At 35.6% G+C, this 24413-nt stretch overlaps 2 protein-coding genes and 1 long non-coding RNA gene across 4 annotated transcripts in view; 2 read left to right on the top strand and 1 right to left on the bottom strand.

The window, feature by feature from the left end:
* LOC141434899 (uncharacterized) overlaps nucleotides 1–22428 on the top strand; it is a 147080-nt gene extending 124652 nt beyond the window's left edge. Inside the window, exon 14 of the mRNA XM_074097388.1 lies at nucleotides 22289–22428. Within this exon, the coding sequence (XP_073953489.1) occupies nucleotides 22289–22428 (140 nt within the window). The remainder of the gene's footprint in view (nucleotides 1–22288) is intronic.
* Nucleotides 1–24413, top strand: part of LOC141434776 (uncharacterized) — a 249464-nt gene that overhangs the window by 159187 nt on the left and 65864 nt on the right. The window lies entirely within an intron of this gene.
* The window catches only part of LOC141434773 (zwei Ig domain protein zig-8-like), a 450603-nt gene that overhangs the window by 420661 nt on the left and 5529 nt on the right, over nucleotides 1–24413 (bottom strand). The gene's annotated exons all lie outside the window — the stretch shown is intronic.

Below are 24413 nucleotides of genomic sequence, written 5' to 3'. Positions count from 1 at the left end.
GCGGTAACTATGTTTTTCCAACCAGACACAGATATAACAAAATCACATCGGCAAAATGGTCCATACACAAACTGGAATAAATAGAATGGCACCACTTTTATACAGAAAAAGCATATAACGAAGACCATGTAGACTAAGAACGTAACATTTTCGTCATGAAAATGGTCCACACACAATCTTATTAATGCCAAAAACTAAGCAAGCAAGCAAGCAAGTTTATCTAAGTCACTCGAAGTAAATTAAGAAAATTACTTATTTCTACTCCCTAGGGACTAAAGGACTCACTTTACCCCCGCCTCGTAAGGCTATATTGGCCTACTTTTAGAGCATGAGAAGTGAAAAAGGATTTTATCGTCACCATCATCATCCCACCTTTTAGTCAATTGATGGTATTGGGCCATAGTTCCACACAACATGGACTCAGCTTAGATTGGAAACATCACACACACCATTGAATTGCTTTGCAGATTATCTCAGGTTTCCTCGAGATGTTTTCTACCATAGGGGAGACCGAGGAGAGTTGTGACACACGAGAGTAGTGACAGCGTCGATTTTTTGGAACTTATTAACTGCTAGCGAGCTCACAATAGCGCGCATTTTTAGTTCAAGTCTCGAGCTAGGAAACGCGCCTTGTTGCGAGCTTGCTAGCAGTTAAATAAGTTACCAAAAATCGACGTTGTCACTACTCGCCTCTGTCACAACTCTCCTCGGTCTCCTCTAAAGCTTGTGGTAAATTTCGCAATACCATTGCGAAAAACTCAGATATGAGCTCCAGTTTGAACCCACGATCCTTTGCTTGAGAGGCCATGTCAAACTCCTAGGCCACCACGGCCTTTTTATCATTTAGATAATTAAAAATCGTAACAACTAACAATTTAAAGGCATTAAAAAGGCCGAGTACATAACAAAGTGACATAAAAACCTCCATAAAACACGCTTTTCATCAAAGCACACCCGAATCAGATATCTGGATAGTACATAATGTAGCTCGAATAGTGAGATAAATCACTCCCCCTACTCGCATTAAGGGGGGAATGAAGGAAACATATCTGCCAGAAAAGTGTGGTGGGGTACGTAAGGCGGTGTTATACTTTATCCCTGTAACATAGAATTACCTGCAAAATAATCTTTATGTCTGGCTATCATAAGATGTCAGATAAAAATGAATTTAGGTCAAAGGAACCTTTTTCCTTTGACCTCGCAAAGTTGTCGGTTAAATTCCTTCCATATTTCTCATATTACTCCACGTCCTTAATAGAACAAGCGTCTACTTTGTGTATGTTATGCTGAAGTTTTTAACCACTCGGAAGTAGTAGTGTAAAATTTACCTATGTCATAGCTCTATTAATGCATTAAATGTATTTTTTTTATCTATAACATCATAACATTCTTTTCATAGACGCTTTTGTCACACTATCATATCATACTCGTACTCCAAAGCCGTAACTAAATAAAATACGTAACTCTCGCGTCAAATCCATCAAACCTGAGCATTCTAAATCAAACATTTGACGCTGTGCTCATTCAAATTCCAGTGTAAAGCTTTGGTCGGAATAGATTCAATTCAATCCACTAAAAAAATATATTATAACAGAAAAAGTAACAAACGCAACTAAAATTTTTATAACAAATTCAGTTTTGCTTCATGCATTTTTTTAAGCAATACGAATAAAAGTTTCAAATTGTGTTTCGAATTTGAATAAAACCCGCGTGCGTGAGTAGTAACTTTGTAAATGCGTATTTTGTTTTATGGATGGAACACAAAATTGACTTAGTTAAATATTTATACGACCTAAAACTTGTTGGTGATGTTATAGTTTGAAATAAAATACAATGACTATTTATCGAACACAACAATACAGTAAGCTACAGAAAACAAAAGTACATAGAGAAAAATTCAATAGACGAGGTTATCGCTTCCAAACAATCTCTTCCAGGCAACCTTTACAATAGAAAGTCGTAAAAATTTAACTGGTTAAAGACTGTCCACGATAAAATACGGGCATGCCTGATGAAAATTAGCATTCATTACAAAGATACACCAGATCAGGCATGCCCGGATTTTATCGTGGACAGTCTTTATCAAAATTTTCTCTCTTAATATTTCATTTGATTCAAATAAGCAAAGCCTTTTTAAAGTGTTTTTTTTCTAAATAAATAAATAAATAATAAAACAGTTACCTTAATTATAAAAGCTAGCGTAACAAAGTGAAATTACAAGGTATAGATTAAAGATAAAAATTACATAAAAAAATACAGTGATATATGTACCTATGGGGTCCCTTAGTTACGAACTTAAGTCTGAAAATCTTAACTATTTAGGTATCAATATTATACATATACGTTCAGTGGAACTGTAGAATGCTTCCACTGTAAAAAAAGTCAAGACTGCCAATTTATATTTTTTCCAGTGTTTAAATAAAATTTTACTGGTGTGGTGTCGGGTTAGAATTACAAACACCTCTCCATTTTTCCGTGGATGTCGTACGAGGCGACTGAGGATATAGATTAAGGTATATCGTAGGCGACAGGCTAGCAACATGTCACTATTGTACCGTTTTTATCAAACTTAACCTAAAATTGCTAACTCTAAAGCTTGCTAACGCTAACTCCGAAGCGGTAACGTTTCGTGTGCTCTGCCTACCCCATCTGGTAACACAGGCGTGATGTATGTGTGCTGTGTGTGTGTAAATTAAATTTATACTTTATAAACGATACAATTTTAGTAATACTTCCCAAGACACTTTTACCCACAATCGTCCACAAACTCAGCCTGAACAAACCTCGTTTTACAAAACATCTAACGCTCATACGCGGAGCAAAATGTCGTGTTGAACACATTCAGTTTTTATGTTTCCCCATGTTCCTCTTGATAGTTGAATAGAAAAGTTTTATTGGTAAAGTTTTATCTAAATCTGTTTGGCCGGGCCAGTATTGATTCTGATAACCCTTTTGTCTCCTCGTATTTTCAAGCATTGGGGGAAGTTGTATAATTGTTTATTTGGTTATTAGGCGTTAAGTGCTCCGAAGTTGACAACTTTTCAATACAAAATTTAATGTGGCAAAATAGGATGTTGATTTGTCTCAAAAGTCATGAGGATAAGATAAGATAAGATAAGATGATTTATTTGTAAAGCATGAGTAAGTTTACATAATGGTCACAGGTTTACAATAATGTTCGTCATGTTTGCCTTTCGGCGTACAAATTCATTTGTCAATAATAATAATAATATTTAATCTAATTGAAAAATAATTGAATTAAGTGATCCCATTATCCATAAAAATAATAATAATAATAAAATTAAACAAGTACTCAAGCCACTTAAAAACTATTATCATTTAAAAATTCATTAATATTATAATAACATTTTTTCAGTAATAATTCCATGATCCTTTTCTTAAATATGTCAATAGTACAATTCCTTATTTCTAATGGTATCTTGTTGTAAATTTTAGGCGCTAGACCAAATATACTTTTTCTTAATAGGGCAGTATTGGAGATTGCTTTTTATTCTTTCGTTATCACGTGGTCTGAGATAGCTACATGCATTGTGATGACGCTGAAATCGATCAAATCGAGGAAGTAGTGTACTTGTTTATTCGGTTATAGTTTTCATGTGCCCTTATTTAAAATAAATGCTTTCCGATACAGAGTTTAATGCAACAAATAATGAATAATAATTAAAAATAACCAACAAAAAGTTGGAAAACCACCGACATTGTCGCTTCAAAATTCGATATCTCAAAAACAGCTCAACAGATTTTGATAAAACATGTCTAAAAATCATTGCTAAAAAACCTGCTTTCAAATAAAAACCGCATTCAAATCGGTTCACCCGTTTAGGAGCTACGGTGCCACAGACACACACTTTTGCGTCGGGGGTTAAACATCTTTTTTAACGACGTGCGTGCGTCTTGATGTTAGCAGACCTGAGCATTTTTGGTATTAATTTCAGCTCGATACTTCTACATTTTCATGAAAAAATGGGTCTTGACAAACGGACAGATGAACAACAAAGTGATTTTATAAAGGTTCTGGTTTTTTTCAAGCTTTTATTTAGTTTCACCTGTCCCGTTGTCTGTCTGTCTGTCTGTCTCATCATCCTCATCATCCCAGCCTATATACGTCCCACTGTTGGACACAGGCCAACTCTCAGAACAAGAGGGCTTGGGCTATAGTTCCCACGCGGGCCCAGTGCGGATTGGGAACTTCACACGCACCATTGAATTGCTTTGCAGGTTGTGCAGGTTTCCTCACGATGTTTCCCTTCACAGCAAAGCTCGTGGTAAATTTCAAATGTAATTCCGCACATGAATTTGGAAAAACTCAGAGGTGCGAGCCGGGGTTTGAACCCACGACCCTCTGTTTGAGAGGCGATAGGTCAAACCTCTAGGCCACCACGGCTTTTTACTGTCTGTCTGTCTGTAATCAAATCTTGCAAGTTAAATTCGACCAACTTCCAGTAATTGGATTGACTTGAATACAGGTATATTTATGTAAATTGCGTGACAATACAATAATCTGGTAGTAACATCCTGGTAGTCCGGCCAAGATCGTCTCCACGTGACGGAACTCTTCAACGCTTAATGACATTGACTTAAAATTTTGTCAACAAAAAGTTAAGTCGGCAGAAAAAGCTTGTATTAAAAGTGAAATTTTTACCAAAAACTTTTTTAGAGATACGGAATCCCAAAAAGTAACAAAATACATTTTAAAATTTCACACGAACATCAATTGGTTCACTTTCCAGCAGTCGAACAGGGAAATAAAAATAAAACCGCAACACCAGGCGTTTTTACCGGCACACCGTCACGATTCCAGTCACGCACTACAACCCTGTAAATACTTAGAGGAATAAAGTAAGGGGAAAACTAACGAACGACCCTCGAGAGGGAATAGGGAAGGTCAGTTAAGTAATTAATTTAACAGTGGTAAGTATAGGCTTTGGAAATTTAGAGTTTTTAAGGAAGAGCACAGGAATCAATAACTGAACGGAGCTAGTATTTCTTATTAACAACTTACTGCTTCCAAGCGCTTCGAAGAAAAGGGGTCTTAATAAACAGACAAATTGACAGGCTAAACAGACAGATGGAAAAATAAGTACCTAACTATTTTTTGTTTAATTTTAGGTACAGAACCCGTGAAATCACTTGCTTAACCAATAACCTAACCAAAAAAAAGTTGGAAAACCCCCGACTTTGTCACTTCAATGTTCAATATCTCAAGAAACATATCTAAGAACCATCGCTAGAAAATTGGCTTTCAAATAAAAAAAACCGCCTTCAAAACGGTCTACCCGTTTAAGAGCTACGGAGCCACAGACAGACAGACAGACACACATAGCGGTCAAACTTATAACACCCCTCTTTTTGCGTCGGGGGTTAAAAATACACGCACGGTCAACGTTTTTTACATTAGAAGAAAGCATAGTGGCTCCAGAGGTCTTATAGTCTAACACTGTTGCAATTACAATCGTTTCCACAACATCTTTCTATGACACGGTATAAAACGAAGATAGACAGAAATGGTGAATGCAGTTGCGAACGTCAGAGCGTTAAGCCCAGTTTAAAATTACAAGAAAAATCATGCACGTTGCATTACATTGCGGCGCTCAATTGACGACTTCAAACTCGTTGGCTTTACGGTTTTGCTATGTAATGCAACTTGCGCGATTTTTCTTGCAAGTCTAATCCGGTCGAAAATACCAACTGAGACATGGGTGCACAGAAAAACCAGAAAAAGAGACCAGCGCGGGGAATCGAACCCAGGTCCTCAGCAATCCGTGCTGCGTGCTAACCCCTACACCACCGCTTCCACTACGCTACTTAAGCAGAGAGAGAGAGACAGAGCGAGAGAGAGCATCACAACACGACAGATAAATTCGAATGTGGCTTTAAAGGGACAAGCCTATACCACGCGTACAGAATAATAAACATACGTTATAATGAACTACAAAGTTCAATCTCACTACGTCACTAAATGCAAGCACATAGGTAAAACTTTTCATTCATTGTTTGTTTCCACACCCATAGACATGGGTAATATAGGAACGTTCTTTGTACGGGAATGTAGGCCATTCGTACAAGGTCTAGGCAACACTGGGTTTCACCGAACCATTGTAGCCTTTGTGAATAAGAAATAAAAGTACGTTCAAGTTGAAATATTTGCTTTGCAAGGTAGCTTTTACAGCCTTTTCTTAAATGGAAATTGTTTGAATAATCTAGGGATTGTTAGTGACGTGTGAACTGGAAGTATTTGTTGCCTTCCTAGATTTCTATGTTTGAGCATAAAGTTAAAACAAAGGTTAATCGGGTGGGCCCGCTTATTGTTCCAATCTTAATTTAACCTATAGAGTCCTAGAGGTGATTATTTAAAAATTCTGACAAAATACTGTTTTAAATAGCGGGAAAAAAATTATGACAAACACTTAGATAATGTACCCCACGAAACAAAAGGAAAAATAATTCGGGGACTAAAGAGGGCATATGCCACTTCCATTAATTTATATCAGACATGTTGGTATCAAGGATAACTGAGAAAAATTACCCAAACAATTATCCACCTAATATATAAAATTCTCGTGTCACAGTGTTTGTAACCAAACTCCTGCGAAACGGCTTGACCGATTTTTATGTTTTTTTTTTGTATATATTCGGTAGGTCTGAGAATAGGACGTAAACTATTTTTCGTACTTTTACGCGGACGGAGTCGCAGGCAACCAGCTAATACTGAGTATAAAAATACGACCAGTGGAGCTCAACGTGGTTGAAACATTTTGTACAGCTGCACTGCTAGGGACGTAGGTACTAGTTAATTATTGTGTTACTAACCTTAAGCATATTCACTTTTACTAACACTCTATGGACTACGTCCGAAACAAATAATAACTATTACAAAAGTCACAGTAGCTGGATTGGGCCGCTACATAAATAAATATAGGTAAGATCAACACCCAGCGTTCACTGAACCTAATAATACCAACTAAACACTTTCAATCAATAATAAACTCAGCCCAGCGTCCAGCGCAGCTAAACCTAACTATAATGTTTGACTAGGGCATAACTCATTCCGTCAGTAGGTATCTTCTATCTCAAACAAGCTCCATAAACAAGAGGTTTATTCTGTAAACAACAATATACTTTATCTAGTTACGGACGTAACAAAACTATACGTGTTTCGTTTGGTTGGTCCCCAAAGTTGTTAATTAGGGGTGTCTCTGACAGTGGACAGTCATATTGCGTTAGACGTATTTTTACAGATTTAAGCCACAGCTATTGATCAACAACTTTGATTATATCGTTCCCAACGATAATCGGTTCGGATGTGACATGAACATTATTAAGTAGTTTCCAGTAGCATCAGCGGTAAAACCGAGATATTTCTCCGGCGCATAAGCATATATATATATAATAATGTTGTCCTGTAGTTCTATTTTGTAAATATTCGGCAAGCCGATGGGAATAGGGTTCTATGGACACTTCGCCACTGGTAGTTTCATGTTCAAAACATTATTTGACATGGTTTTAGGCTTGGCCATGTTAATTTCAAAATCAACCTGTAGGGATACCTCAAGTGGCGACCACGAACCGGAAGACGAAGCAAAATCAAAAAGTTTATGTTTATTCTGAGCTCTTTTACATGACACTTTTTTATACTACCAGCTATTTCAAAATACCATCATTGTTAAACGGATAACTCACGTCTTAAACTGAGTTTAGCTCGACATGTTTTGGGCTATTTCGTAGCCCTTCTTCTCAGGAGCACGCGACTCGGTGGCAGCCGCAACACGCACACTACGCGCCATCGCTCTGCTCGCGCGACTGCCCGACGAAACTAACACCGGCGCACAACTACCCGCATTTTTATCGTCATTTTTATTGTCAATGTCTAATGTGGGGTAGCTCACAACACTAACAACATCGCTCCGTAAAAGCACGTTCACACCAACCGATGACGCAGCACGAGTATTACAATACCATTACAATATCGTTTAATATGAGTGAGTCGCACGGTAGTTTCATGTTCAAAACCATCATTGTTGTAAAGAAGAACGCGCCACAAAAACTCGGCATGCGTTGTTAAGTCTCCCACTAGGTGGAGTAACGACATTAAGAGAATTTCGGATACCAGTGGATGCAAGTTTCGGTAGTAGCAGCCACTTACGATAGTTACGTTAGAGGAAGGCCTAAGCTCAGGTTGGATGGCGTTGAACAGAACACCAAAATATTGGGGGTGAAAAGTTGGAGAAGAAGCCACGAATAGATCGGACTGAAAGGGTGCCTCAGACGTTGATGATGAATGTTTTAAGGGGGACGATTATGGGGGTGTCAAGAAGCCGACAGTCGGATTCTCTGTTCGTAAGCAGTTAGGTACGCTATAAAGAGGAAAAATGCTGCTACTGGTTACAAGCGAAGCGCGTAGCGATATGGTGGCGAATGTGATAGTAAGCTTCGATGTTCTAACTTTTCTACTTTTGTCATTGTCACGGATGCATTAAGCGTCCAATGCTAGCGAGAGTGTATAAAAATGAGGGTAGACCGGCGCGTTCAACTTGTGTAAAATTTAGTCACAGTGACAGTTTGATCAAAAAATTGTAGTAGCCTAGCGGTTTGACGTACGGCCTTTCAAACAGAAGATTGTCGGTTCGAGCCCAGGTTCGTGCCTCATAACTTTTCGGAATGTATATGTGCGAAATTATATTTTAAATTACCAGGAGCTTTAAAAAGAATCCTGCACACACACCAATGAAGTGTGAATCATAATCTTTAAAATAATCCTTTTTTTGAGCACGTAAATTGGCTTCAGAGTCTGTTGGGAAAAAAAATGTGGCCTTTAAGTTATATATCCAAGCTTTCGCCTCGCGAGACGATTCTATCCCCCTTGTTATTAGATACTTCTGTGATTAGGACACAAACTTAGACAAACAAAATAAAAGAAAGAAAAAAAAAACATTTATTCATTACATAAAGGCCTTTAAAAAAAACAAAACACAGACAAATTGTACCGAAATCGTCCCAACTCAGCATATCGGCCTTGCATCCGACGGGTGGTCTTGTCTTGAAAGCATTTGACTTACAATACAACTTCAGATAAACAGACAATTGAATAATCTAGATTTCAAATGTCGCTAAAGTAGTAAAGTGACATCCCTGGACATAAAATGCGCTCCCGAGGGTAACTTTTAATTCAGTTACGCCCAAAGGATAATCTGTTTTGAGCTGTAAGACTCGCAAATTGTATTTGTTATTTCGGTGTGTATTTTAGTAAGTAATTAGTTCACGTTTACTTTATTTTGGTAGGAGAAAACAGCACGTGAATAATTTGAACTTTTTTATTCGATTAAAATTGTATTTTATACAATAGTTGCACAATGAACTGTGTTTATGTCGTAAGGCTTCACCGAGGGGTTTTATCAAGGTACGAGATTTTTAAGACCTTAATATTATGTAGTCACAATTGTATCCTCTGCAAGTATAAGAACCATCGCTAGAAAATCTGATTTCAAATGAAAAACCGCATTCAAATTGGTCCACCCGTTTATAAGCTACGGTGCCATAGACAGACACACAGACAGACATAGCGGTCAAACTTATAACACCCTTCTTTTTGCGTCAGGGGTTAAAAAATACGAAAACTAATCAATTCCTACAAAAAACAAGCTTTTATGAGAAAAAATAAATGAACTAAAAAGGAAAAATAAATTTAAGTAACATTTGTCACATGTATGTGTAGTAAGAATGCTTTAGGTTCAGGATAACCTCTTATGTGGATACTCGTCGTTATAAGAAAGCGTGTTAAGTTCTAGAGACTGGTATAAATATGGATGTACTTTCAAAATGTAAAATACATACCATTTTAAAAGCTGTCAGCCTTTTGGGAACAATGCCACGAGAGCCATTTCTAAATTTAATTTAGTTTTTGAATTCCATCATTGATCAATGTAGTCAGATTAATAGTAAAAAAACCTAATAATTATGAACTACAAATAAATTAAATTACAGATAAAATGAAATAAATTTATTGTGGTAGATAAAGCCTTTTAAATAATCATCATAACAGTACCCATCGTATTATTATTTTTTAATTGAAGGAGAATTTGTTTTTGATTTTTAGTTGCAAAACAGATGGCCTACTCCGAAATTAGAAAATCGAAGTTCGTATCGTACCGTCCGGTCCCTCTCACTCTCGTATTAAATAGTATAGTGTCGGAGGGCTGGAACGACATGAACTTTGATTTTCTAATTTCGTAGTAGCTCCGCAGCACAAGTAGCCGCGCAAGTAACTCAAAATAAAATAGCGTCAGCTAAATTAGTTACGCTTAAATACTGATATGGTTAACAGAAACACAGATACATAATATAATGTATTATGTAATGTATTATGTATATATATAATGTATTTCTTTTTGACGTCAAGTCTGATCTGTAATTGTAATTTTAAAGTTTTATATATTTGACATTTGATATTAATTTTTATTTTTAATTTAATTTTAAACATGTCTAACTTAGTTTTTAAGTGTGTATGTACTAACAAATGAATGGATCTATGTTGTCTGATAAATAAATAAATTATTATTATTATTATTATTATAATAAGAGGTAATGATGGGGTAAATTACACTGATCAACTTCACACTACACATCATCATTACACATCTATTACGTCGTCGTAGATTCAAACGCAAAACGCCCAAATTATTCAATTGATATAAAATCCGTGGGTTAATACGACTAAAGCAGTACCGAATAATTATCATCAAATATGTAGTTACATATGGCATACGATTAATTTCAATTAGGTCATTTTGGTCGGGTTTGTTCACAGGGTTTGTTATTTGTTACGTTAGTTTAACGTCGTAACTTAAATATAAGCTCCTGAAAACTATCTATACATTCAGAAATGTAAGAAACACAGAAAGGAATATTTTGCTGTATAAATTTGTATTAGTGTCTATGCAAAATCCAGGCAAAAATTATATTCTTATCTCTCCGCAATTCATTCATCATTCATTAGGTACTATTGTTGGAAGTATAAGTAGTATTTAGTTATTTTTATTACTTAAACAGTGACAATAAGAAATCCCAGTGTGTTCACAAAACCAACATAACAACTTTGTTATAATATAGCAGTAGCTATTATTCCCCGGCACGCCAGGCACATAATGTACTCAATTATCTCCAGCACAGCGTCAAAGAAAATTAAGCTTACCCCGCACTACTTAAGTCTCAAGCTTCCTTGCTAACCTATTTCGCTAACTTAGCAGATTCGAAAGTTTGAACGGAAATCTCACGGAATTATTACAGAGAAATGTGACGACAAAATTTTTGGTACCTTCCTAGAAACTTAACTAGTAGCTGAGTAGAGCTGAGAAAGTTAAACTGTATTTGGGTCGGAAGATTTCGCAAAATAAACGTATCACTCGTACCTACTACTAGCTTTTGCTTACGACTTCGACTGCAAATAATTCTTTTATCGCCATGTCGCTGGAACTTTTGTATTTTGCTGCGATAAGAATTGCCCTTTGTCCTTTCCTTTACGGACTTCAAGTATCTATTAAATTTTATTCAAATTGGGCTAGGTAATTTAAGCGTGCACCAAACGCCAAACAAACTTTGCAATTTACATTATAAAAATATCTCTAAAGATTTATTAAAACTAGTACCTTAAGAATCGATGGTGGCACAAAGAGCATTGGAGAGAAAGTTAGTAGGTTTCAGTCCAAGAGACCAATAAACGAACAAGTGGCTCAAGAAGCAGAATAAAGACACTGACATTGGCCTAAGAGTGGCAAGACTCAAATGGGAACGGGCTGAAAGTATAGCTCGTGGTGCAAATGAATACGAGATAGGACGCCATGGGACCAGAAAGTCCCACAACACGCAAGTGTGGAAAAAACACAAATGCGGTGGAAAGATGATATCGTCGATATAGCGGGCAGAAACTGGACTCACAATGCCGAGAACAGAGAAAAATGGAGAGATTTGAAGGAGCTAAGTACACCAATGGATAATGACAGTTATAAGAAGGAATAAGAAAGACCTGGGTGTTCGAGTGCGAGATCGAAAACTTGAAAATACGCGTATTTTCAGAGTTGTTCCAAACTAGATCGTTTGTTTGCTTCCAATACCCCTACATAGAAAATTCAATCGACACTTTTAGTGCCGTTTAAATCATATTTTTACGAGAATTGCTGGTTAAAAAGTATTAGATATCGACGGGTCTCTGATTACTCAACCTCGCGAAATGTTATGAAATAGGAATATCTACTTAAGAATAAGAAAAAGAAACATTTATTTAATAACTAACATAATCAATTAGGAAGTAACAAATATTCCAATAACTACCTAAGTACGTTTGTAATGAAAAAGGATGACTGGTGTACTTGAAAAATATATATTCAAATTTCTTAAAAGTTGACGACCGGATAGCCAAGGGGTTAGAAAATCTGACTACGAAGCTCAGTCCCCGGTTCGATGCCCGGTCGTGCCACATATTTTTATAAATAATACGAATATTTGTTCTAGTCTTTATCCATACATAAGTATGTTCATCCGTTGCCTAAGTACCCATATGACAAGCTTTGCGTAGTTTGGAACTATGTACGTCAATTGGTGTCAATTGTCCCCATTATATTTATTTATTTACTATTTTTATTTCATGGACGTGGTTGAGTCAGAGATCCGTCAATATTTAGATTTAAACTAACTGTTATATCCTCAGCTTTGTCTAAGACTTAAAGGCACCAAGTCACTTCGAAATTAGTGCAAACTTCATTATATAATTTGATGCCCATCCAACCTGGTGCCTTTAAGTTCAGCAACTGCTAATCCTACCTTTCCATAAACAGATTGTGAACGGTTAACAAGACCTTTTGGAGTTCGATCGTAATAAACACAGTGACAGCAGACTCCAGTTACTTACAAAAATCCTAGTCTTCCATAAATAAAGTGTATTTGTAGTAAATAGACGTGTGCCGTTTTTTGCTAGTCCTATAGCCTCAATTGTATTGGTGGTATGGGCGGCGAATGTTTATGTTTATGTGTATGAAAAAAAAAACGAAAATTTTGTTCACGTGTAAAATTCAAATTGAGACAACTTGCGACACTTTCTAAGCGTGATTTTGTCATAAGTGACAATGTGTTTGGTCAAGTTTCTAAGAAATGTCTTGTAATATTATCTGAATATTATTATGTAACTATATAATATTTTTTATTTTTGTTGGCGTATTATACAGTTAGAACAAAACGTTTTATACAGCGTGTATTTTTGATACTACCTCAAACTTTAAGGGTAGTTAGTGAAGGCCCTAATTATCACATTTTATTATGTTTTAGTAAAAAAATTAGACTTATTCCTCCTTACTTATTAGTCCTTACAAAATTAATTAGCACGCAATGTATCACTACGTGATACTACTTTGTTTTTGTTCAAAACGTCGCACTTGTTGACGTGACAGCTGTCACAGAACGCTTCTCTCTCGTATCAAATTATTGTACGCATTACATTGCTGCTCGAAAATGTTTCAAAAATTAATTACGCTCTGGTAGTTAATTCTAAATTAAAAATTTGTTTTGATATCGGTTCACAGCACTTAAATTTTTGTCTAGTTACAGATTGAGGTAGTATCAAAAATACACGCTGTATAGTGTTTTTATCGTTTTACTACACAGTTAAATATTAATTGTGCTATTAAATAAAAAAAGCCTACAATTAATTTTAATGCACGTGCAATAATTCTATCATCTTCTGATTAATACATAAGAGTATTTGCATTAAATATGTACGTCAAGTGGATATTAATTAACCAAATCCAATTAAATTAGCAAATAGCGACCCCAGTTTGCACAGTTATTAAACATTAGTGACATAATGTGAAGGTATTGGTATATGAATTTAATACGTACTTAAATATTAAGTTCTTCTGGCGTAGGTACTTGCAAATTTTCTACTTCCCTACTTTGGCACAAATTGAGAGAACCTCAACCTTCTATGCAAACTTAAAGTTTCTAGGAGCAAGAGAAAGGGATATATAAATCGATAAATAAACAATAAAATAAACTAATTATATTATTTATCATTAGCTTGCGTCTGAAGTTTTGCCTCAGAAGAATAAAAAATAGGCTTAGAGATACTCGTAAGACACTAAAAATATTTATTTACTTTTTATTTTTACACGTTTTTGTTTATTTTGCCATCTGGGTTAACAATGGAAGGAAGTAACCAAAGAAAAATGACAAATTTAGTTAGCTATTTAGTTAGTGGTTGCCTGTGACTCCTTTTGCATAGAATTTGTTCACTTCTACCTTGCTCGAACAATGCAATTTTCCGAGATAAAAACTATCCTAGCGGGAATTAAAAAAAAAACAGCTAAGCTAAATTGCACCAACCTAGCCTTTTCAAAATGATAATTCTACTTCCTACTTTATATTATTATACTTGGAAGTTTGTTACTCAATGACGTGTAAACCGCTGAACCGATTTACATGACATTTGGTATGCAGATAGTTTAAATCCCGGGGAAAGACATAAGATAGTTTTTATCCTGGAAAATTGCATATTTCCCGAGGCATAGCGATAAACGAATACTACGCGGACGGAGTCGCGGGCAACATCTAGTACTAAACTAGCACCTTCAAACGAGCAACTCTCACAATTTTGATAAATTATTTGCGGTCTTATCTCTGGAAAAACGCATGTTTTAGAGTTTTAGCCTAAGCAAAGCTCGATCGGCCAGGTAGAAATTAATATCACAAATTCGCAGCCTCTAAGGGACAAGGGAAGCCTTCTGTAGAGTCGTGTTCTCTCTATTACAACTGACTCTGAATAATGAAGGCCGTCAGGTTAGTTTTGGGTTTACAAGCAGCATTATTTATAGGAGCTGTCAGTGCTCCCTGACATTTGAGGCGTTTTGTTAGGCTTTTAGTTTGCTAAAAGTGATTACCTTTGTAACGTCAAACGGTTATAGCGAGTTATCTTAGTAACGAAATATTGTCGAAAATGACAGTCGCGTTATGTATTAAGCTAGTGTAATCAGCAACTAGTTACTTTCATTTTGCGGCTCCTTACTTATCAAAAAATAAAAAATAAGTCTACCAAATGTGAGTTAGAAATTGAATTGAATATTTTTGTTATTTGCTGTTATATAGCTTCAGTAAAAGTTAGTAATTATTATATATAAATTTCAGCTGTGTTTTACAGTCTTTGAGATTTTACAGTCTGTGAAAAACAAACAGACGGTCGCATCTAACCAGATGATGTAGCGACCTTGATATAAAAAATGGCTAACTCTCTATTATTCCGTAAAAAATTTAAAAAATCCTACATATGGATTCTAAAACTACAATGTATTACCAAAAGCGTCCCAAGAAATAATGTCAAATGCGGTACAATACGAGTTGGTTGGGAAAAAAGTCTTTTCGTATTTAGGTACATATAAACTTGTAATAACATTTCTTTGGTTGTACTTTTTGTATCTGGCTGGTTTTCATGAAATTAATTAGGTTAAATTATGCCATTATTCACATGTCACGTTAGGTTTAATTAAATGATTGTTAATGTTTGTTCATAAATTCATTAAATCCGCATGCCAAATCAACAAATGCATTAAATGCACCTGTAACCCATTAAGTTAATGAGTTAATGTTATCTTAATTCGTTTCATGCGGTTCAGCAAACCACTTTTACTGAAATTATAATATTAATTTACGATATTATAACAGAAAAATATGATGGTTATAACTTTTGTAGCCTATTATTACGTGTGCCGCTTCTGGGAAATGGTCTCCCTTCTTGACCTCCACATCTCCCTATCTAGAGCCACATCCGGCCACTCTCTCTCGGAAATGTGGGTTTCATTGCACGGACAACTCTGGATGCATTCAATGCACCCGAATAACTAAATACAGTTTTTATTCAAACAATCACAACATAAATGAAACAACTTCCCTTCCAATAACTTCGTAGCATTTCACTCATTTTAAACAATCGTCATCAAAAATAATATATACCTTAGAGCTCTTGAATATCTGACTGAACACGGCCGTATTCTAAATCGCGTGCGTCTTTAGATATTTTTGAGCACCTAGACAACAGCTGTTTGTAACAGCAACTGAATCGGGCTTGTCTGACCTTTCAAAATTCGTAATTAATAACTTCAGTCGTTAATAATTGAACCTGGCTTCTTGCCAAGTGCTTTCTCGATAAGCTGTCACTCGTTGCGTACCTAGCACTGTTTTATGAATCGTGAAAATATTTTAAATGTAGATATCTATTATTAGATGAAAAAAATCCAGTGGCTTAAAACCAAGATATTTTGTTTTGATTGTGTGCCGATCGGGATTCGAACCCGCATGTCATGGCTTTACAAGCCGAACGAAAACCTTCTGCAGCACGTTGCCCCTAACCAACCCATCTGAAAACATTAATCACTTGCATATACCGATAGTGACGTGTGGTGCCATCTATCACAGCCTAAGTCAAAATCGTTTTAAAAATCTTAGATTCCGTCGATAAAGGTTCGCTAGTAAAAATAAATAGCATTTGAAACATACAATTTAATCAAGTTGTAACAAAAAGCCAAAGCGATAAGCTATAACTAATACTTAACCCTATAATACGATATCCACTTTGCTCTAACACGCTGGTGGAGTTATACGATCGTTCTCAGCACTTGGGTACGCGAAACTCACTCACGATTGCTATTTGAAAATCCACAAGTTAAGCACTTAATGTCAGCTGTGTTGCTGTAAGAGGAGAAATAACTACGTATATACCAATTGTTGACGTGATAACGTGTCAAAATATTTCAAGATCAAAAGAATAAGAACAAAATAGTGTTTTTTCATAAACCCCTTATTTTAATAAGTGGTCATCCATACTAATATTATAAATGCGAAAGTGTGTTTGTGTGTTTGTCCGTCTTTCAGGGCGTAACGGAGCGACGTTTCGACGTGATTTTTGGCATAGAGATAGTTTATGGGCCCGAGAGTGACATAGGCTACTTTTTATCATGGAAAAATGCACAGTTCTCGAGAGAACTGCGCGCGATAACCGAATACCACGCGGGCGGAGCCGCGGGCAAAAGCTAGTAAATATATCGTAATGTATAATTTCGTGAAATTCGTGATTTCCACTCATAGTCAAAATTCCACAAATGGGACTTATCACACTAAAACACACGAGTAATATTTACCTCGACGTTTCAACCACATCACAGTGGCCGTGGTCAAGAGCTATCACACGAGCAATAGCTGAGAGGGTCAAGGAACATATTGCAGCTGTTAAACATCGCCAAGTGAATAAGTCAGCCATAGCCGAATATTTATAGAGTCGGGACCAAACCGCTGGATTGAGCTTCACAATCCCAAAATCATCTGCACGGAACGTCATTTCTACTCAAGAATGGGACGTGAAGCGGTTGCAATAAGAAAGCGCAAAAATTTCAACCGGGACGATGGATAAACTTTCGTCTTCATTGAAGCCTGATATAAATAAGTGTCGGCGTCGGGATGAATGTTCAGGGGACGATCGGACGTTGTTAGTGTTGTGTGTCGGTGTGATGGGATGACAAATAAAAATGACCAAGTGCGGGTAGTTCGAGATACGAGTGCCGGTACTTTTTAAGATCATGTGCGGGTAGTTCGAAGGACTCGCGCAGCAGGCAGACTTGAGACCCTACACTTCAGTCTACTCGTGACCACGGCCACTGTAATACAATACAACTGTAATGTGGTTGAAACGTCGAGAAAAATATTACTCGTGTGTTTTAGCGTGATAAGTCGCGTTTGTGGTATTTTGTATCGTAATTTATTTTATTTTAAGAATAAAACGTTCGTTTTTTATTACATAATGTTTGTGTCCTCCATTGAAATATTTTGGTTTGTCCTTTACCTAATTTAACAAATTTGGCAGTGCTAAAGCCTGGGTGTCATTAATAACCCTTCAAAAGCCGCAGTTTATGACTAAAGTCTTATCTAAATCTCGGTGTCACCTTGTTCGGAGAATGTAATGCCTTACGACACTTTTATGACTGTACAACGTACGTGACTCCAGCCTCAGTGTTGAACTAACCCAGCCTGAGATAGCTCTAGCTGCTTAATTATGAACGTGCACTGACTGTTTAAGTACAACTAAGTACGACTTAGAAAAGTTGACAGCCAAAGAACACAATATTTAATTTATTAATAAAATCACTACAATACAATTAAAATAAACAAAATAAAATCAACCTAAACTACAACCTAAAAACCACCATTCCGCGTCGTACCCGGCTCAAAGGTGCCCATAATGCCAGCCGCATTTCCCCGCTGTATGGCTAGCGCCACCTGCTGAACCAGGAGCGGGGGTCGCAACCCCTGTCCCGTAGCATACGGCCCAGCTCCCAAGCCCAGCAGCCAAAGTAATAATTTAAATGTAAAAAAGTCATAAAACGGCACGTACTTACATGTAGGGCTCCACTCAGTTAAGGTAGAGTTTCCCGACACATAGTTTAATATAAGACTTGAACTGCGGTTTCTCTCGCGCAAACCATTATTTGGCAGCCGAATTGAAGTTACGGGATTTTGCTAAATTCTCATAATTTTCATTTACGTTTTGTAACAAACAAAAGTTGTTATAACGGAGCGAGTTTCTTTATAGGTACGTAGAATATTTTTTACTTTAATAATATTTCGTGCTAATTCTTAATTTTTTTGTATTTGGGAAAATTTTACAAAAGATTTTGATATTGAAAAACGGGACGAATTTAATTATCCGCTACTTCACTCAATTCTAAGCGAGAAACCATCCTTGTGAATGTAGAATACGCAGTAGAGCTACTCATCAGCTTTCATGTTTGTCTTTAATTAAACCATTCGATCTGAACTTTACTTAATTAAACTAGAATTAATTTTATAATTTAAAGCTCACGAATTTAAACTCGCGCCTTAAATACAAAATTAAATACTTAGATCAATGCATTGATGAGTACGGTTTCCTAATTGATAGAGAAATATTTCCTATTTACAAACAGATTGTTTTTATAAATGAACCCTAAGTCATTTCTAGAAACGTCCCTTCGAAGTTGTTCTAATAGATAAATAAATGTACAAACATCAAGGTCATGAAAGTCGAAGCCAAAATATCTTAATTTTTGAAAAATTTTGCTTTTCTCCGGGACAAATGGAACCGAAACCACAATAAAAATAAAAATAATCCTTCTGATAGCTTTTTCGCTATTAAATTACTTTTTATTTCACTAAGAGAGTATTTGAAACAATTTAATTTTTAGTTATATTGAGTAACATGAACTTGACTTTACTAAACAAATTGAAAATTACTAAGAAAGTAAATTAAAAGTTGTTGTTGTGTTGTGATGTAATAACAAATGTCAGATGTTAAATGCATAAAATCCGTACTATTTTTTATACATGTGAAATTAATTCTGTCTGTTACCTCTTCAAGTTTACACTGCTGAACTAATTTGAATGATAATATTATAGCTTGAGCTTCTGAAAAGGACATACTCGTAAGATAGTTGGTTTTTATCCCAGATCATAGTTCCCATAATCAAATTCTTGGCAGGCGAATTCGCAGGTAAAACCACATATTATAATACAAAGAACTCAAAGAATTCGAAGTTTTTGTTTTATTAAAAGGTACTGTTTTAATGATTTTTTATTCATTTCTATGAGTACTTATTTATATTATGTAATTTTCTCACTATGTTTTTTTTAAATTAATTAGTGTCTATCAAAATAAGAATAGAAATCTAGGAAGGAAAAGTAAAAACAAATGAAATGACACCATATATGTAACTTTTCCGTTCTGTTATTAAATTTTTCAGGACACAGTAAGTCAAAAAGTGTGTCATCAAAAATCCAATATGTATGCTCGCCAATCACCTTTTACATGGTTCATATAGACCATGATCCAGCCACATGATTTTAAAGAAACTTTATTTCTTTAATCACGTTTTGTACAACAAAATTCATTGTCTACGATAGGTACATCGTAAGGGTTTGATTTGTTATGAAGTTAATGTTCGTTCGTGTTCGTTAATGTTCGCGTAAGAAGGTCGTATTTGATTCCACTTAGTAAGAGGTAAATATGTTTTAAATATATCTATGTTTATTGATAAACCTATAGTAACATTTTTACTGTCGTCGATGCTTAGTTAATGCAATATCTTTAAAGCTTTCTAAAGTTGAGATTCTATTAAATTACTGAAAGTGGATTTAAAACAATGAACTTTCGATTACTGCTTGTAAAAATATAAACCTAATTGATCCAAAAATAGAAAGAAATTAAAATTAAGATCTCTCGTGCATATTTTGAATTAAAGGCCTGGTGCTTGTCTTTTTCATTTAACTTATTTTTATTTAATTTTCAAATTTACATGTCTTTCCACTTGTATCCTATTTGTAATCAGCAGCCTTAATTCGAGTTAAATTATAGTACTTACAATTAACGCCATGTATAAAGAAAACCCCGTTGAAAAGACAGAAACTATTAAATTAAAAACCACGTACAAAACGCATTGGGATCTTGCACTACGATTGCGAGGACTCACGTGTCGGCAGCTGCGCTATTTTTTGATTTTTGTCGCAATGCTGGCAACATTGACATGCAAAGGGCGAATAATGTGATACGATACACTAGCTATCTCACCACTTTGGATTCTACTTCTATCACAAGTAAGTTACAGGTGTAGTGCATTTTAATGCTTTTCCATCGTATTTTACCGGGATAGTTCTTATTTATAGCGTTGTCATAATTCAAGCCCAATACACCCATTGTTTTGGATGATAGCTACTTTATAAACCGAAAGGTGTCGCTGTATTTGAAATTAACCTAAGATAACGTTTGAACACAGTATAAAAAAGGAGCAGTAATCCGTCCCGACGGGGTCCTTGATATAATAACCTACGCCGGCTGGGTACACAAACGCGCGATAGGGCTGCCTACTCTACCATCTGTTATTCCTCAGTACGTCTTTGATTTGATAATGTCATATGAAATTTAAAGTAAGGAAAGGATTAGGAGAGATTTAAAGATGGACTAAGTAGTGTTTAACAAAAATGTATTTCACGTTTTTTTAATAAACCACAAAACATTATTATGTTTTAAACGGTTTTATTTGGCTTCATCACTACGTATATTTGTTACCTACAAATTAGCTACGGAAAAGTATTTGCGCCTTTTAATTTTAGGTTTTAAGTTTGACAAAAACGGTACAATAGTGACAGGTTGCTAGCCTGTCGCCTACGGTATACCTTAACCTATATCCTAATTATATCTTATCCTATATTAAGGTAGTACGTAATAAATGCGCGTAAGTTCGTACGTAACCGCGGAGCACCCGCGACTGATGGTTGCCGAGGTATGCTGAGAACTCGTGGAGCGTAGGTATATGTAACTCGCGTTCCGGCCGTTTGTATGAAGACGGTATACTGCTCCTTTTTTGTACTGTGATTTGAATGACTACAACTTTAAGATAGTTGAATATTTGGAATTGAAATTAAACGGATTGGCATAGCAACGATGTTTGGTGTAAACACAGGTGGTAGGACCTTGTGCAAGGTCCGCCCGGATTGCTACCACCATCTTGCTCGCCTATCCTGCCGTGAAGCAGCAGTGCTTGCACTGTTGTGTTTCGGCGTGGAGAGTAAGACAGCCGGTGAAATAAGTGGCACTTGAGGTATCCCATCTTAGGCCTTTAGGTTTGCAACGCATCTGCAATCCCCCTGGTGTTGCAGGTGTCTATGGGCGGTGGTGATCTCTTACCATCAGGAGACCCACTTGCTCGTTTGCCATCCAGTCGAATAAAAAACAAAAAAAAAACATCGTTTAGCCGTTTTGACATTTGACTCTAAGTAAATAAAAGTTCCAAATTAATTGCTATGAAAATATCACTTTTTCGTGCAATAATTATTTTCGCTGATTTAATTTGTGAGCCGCCTTACTCTTTGTTATCGTGTCATTTTTTGTCATTCGCATTGTTATAATAAATAAATTATTTATTATGATACGGTTCTATGGTAACACAAGAATAAAATTTGTTGAATAATAATAAGAGATCTGACGGATAACATTTATTTATTTATTCAGACTATTTCTCCATTTTGTTACTAAATACAAAATCACTTATTATCGAATGGCTGTTTGCAATAATGTGTAGGTAAGTAGCCAATTTTTCAAGGCCACCACAAGTGAATTACAACGACGCAATAATCGACCTCGTCACAAGCATCTGGTGTTAACTAAAGAACTAAACCCAGTTAAACTAGTTGAACTTTCTTTCTAACTCAGGCCCAACTCCAATCCCCCACTATATTGCCAAAGAAGCAAAGAGTAAGACAGAAGAAGGTATTCCATTTCCACTAACTCAGGCCCAACTCGCGTTTCCATGGAAGGAAGAGGACTACGTATCCAGCAGTGGACTGCTATAGGTTGATGATGATGATGTACCTGTTTTCTGTATCACTTACTATTTGTGGTGTACTATCTCTCTCTCTCTTCAAGTGCCTCTCCAACTAGTGAAGGTTGGCAGTCAGCTCCGCATATCTGACAGTCTTTTGCCAGTCAGAAAAACTCTGCGGCGCTTTTAAATAATTCCCGTCCATTCCCTGATATGCCGTAAGCACAATTTCTTCCTATGACCTACTGCTCTTTTGCCTGCCACATTGGCATTGCCCATCATTATTATTTGCAAAAGTACCATAAAAAGTAATTGTATTTTATAAGTTAGATCAGGATAAAATAGATGTGTCTCTGTTGCTTTAACCCTTCTTTAATATACTTCAGCCTACACACTTTGCCCAACTATCAAGGGAGGTGATTATTGGCCTTTCGATAATTTGACATTTGGCACTCAATTATTATAAGAGGTGTTGAATTTATTGAACATTGTTGGCCTGTTCCCATGAGAATGCACCACAAAATATAATTTCAATTACCGAGAATATGAGTGTCAAAGTTAAAAAATATGGTTGGTACATATTTTACATTACCGTTACATTACATCAGGTATAAAGTTAGTTAGAAAACCGAGCTCGAGTCTAATGGAGCCAACAATTTTCGCTCTTTTAGACTCCAAGTGCCGGCTAAGCACCAGCAGATGTTCCTGCACTTCGATTTCTGGCCAGAGGGCGTGGTCTTCCGTCGCTTTAGAGAAGCAAGGATAAAAATCCCTAAATAACTTTTTTTTGTTTTTAATGTTTTTTATTGTAAGCATAATTTGAATTTTACAGTGCATTGGTTTTACTGTTATGCTGTGATTTTTTATTGGCAAATAAATAAATAATAAATAAAATAAAAATAAGGGTTCTGCTTATGCTATTTTGGCTACGGAACCCTAAAAACAGTAGTTCATTGATGACATTTGCAAAGAACAAATGAATCCAATCAATTACTTAATGAAATGAAACAACTGTACCTATTAAAATGCTACTTACTTATAGGTTCTGTTATACTTACACAAAAAAAACTCCAATGGCCTAGAGAACATTTTGTCATTCACACAATTTGAATACGTAATACTCATAAAAAATGAAAATTTTGTTGTGACTTTGAAAGTTTTGTTACTTTAGTCACAAGTGATAACGTAAAATTTAACGGACGTTTTTTTTTCAACTTTTATGTTTACAGATTGTTTTACGCAGAGGTAGAAGTTTTAAGAATTTGATTGCATTTTATTAGGAACTGCTATTTCAGTTTAACAAACTTCGTAATTGGTAAGGAAAGCAATACAAAACGCAATTAAAAAGCAATTTTGGGGATCACCTCGTTTTATATCTAAGGGCTTTGCGGTCGTGGATTAAAAAATATGCAAAGTGATTCATAAATTTATTTGGAATATTTTATAATAGATGATTTTACGATTCTTTATTTATTGTAAAGTTTTAACCTCGTGGAGTCTTCGCGTACTTTATAAAAAACAAATTAATAATAAGAATAATGGCAAAATGGACTTTTTGTGTTTATGTGTATAAATATTGTGTTTTTAGCTGTTTAAATAAATAAAGGATAAATTGTTCATAGAATTAGGAATTTTATAAATGTTAAAATGATATCCAGAAACACAGCTACGTCTAATTCATAAGTACTATTTTTATTTGTTAAAACAAGTTAAGTCAATATTATTTTTACACAGAAATGCTTGAAAAAAAATAAAGAAATAAAATCTTTTCTGTGAGCATCTTCTGTCTATTTCACATTTCACATGGAGTATATCAAGGAATATTTAATTTTTTTGAATATTTTTAACCGAATTCAAAAAAAGGAGGACGTTATCAATTCGGTTGTATATTTTTTTTATGTATGTTACCTCAGAACTCCGTCATTTATGAACAGATTAGAAAAATGTTTTTTCGTTCGTCTTCAATTCGAATGTCTTCAATTAGGTCCCATACACACGAAATCAGAATCTGATGAT

Source organism: Choristoneura fumiferana, chromosome 14 (assembly GCF_025370935.1).
Source record: "Choristoneura fumiferana chromosome 14, NRCan_CFum_1, whole genome shotgun sequence".
Classification (NCBI taxonomy): Eukaryota; Metazoa; Arthropoda; class Insecta; order Lepidoptera; family Tortricidae; genus Choristoneura; species Choristoneura fumiferana.
The sequence above is the reverse complement of the archived record's forward strand: the minus strand, read 5'-3'. Positions and strand labels throughout refer to the sequence as shown.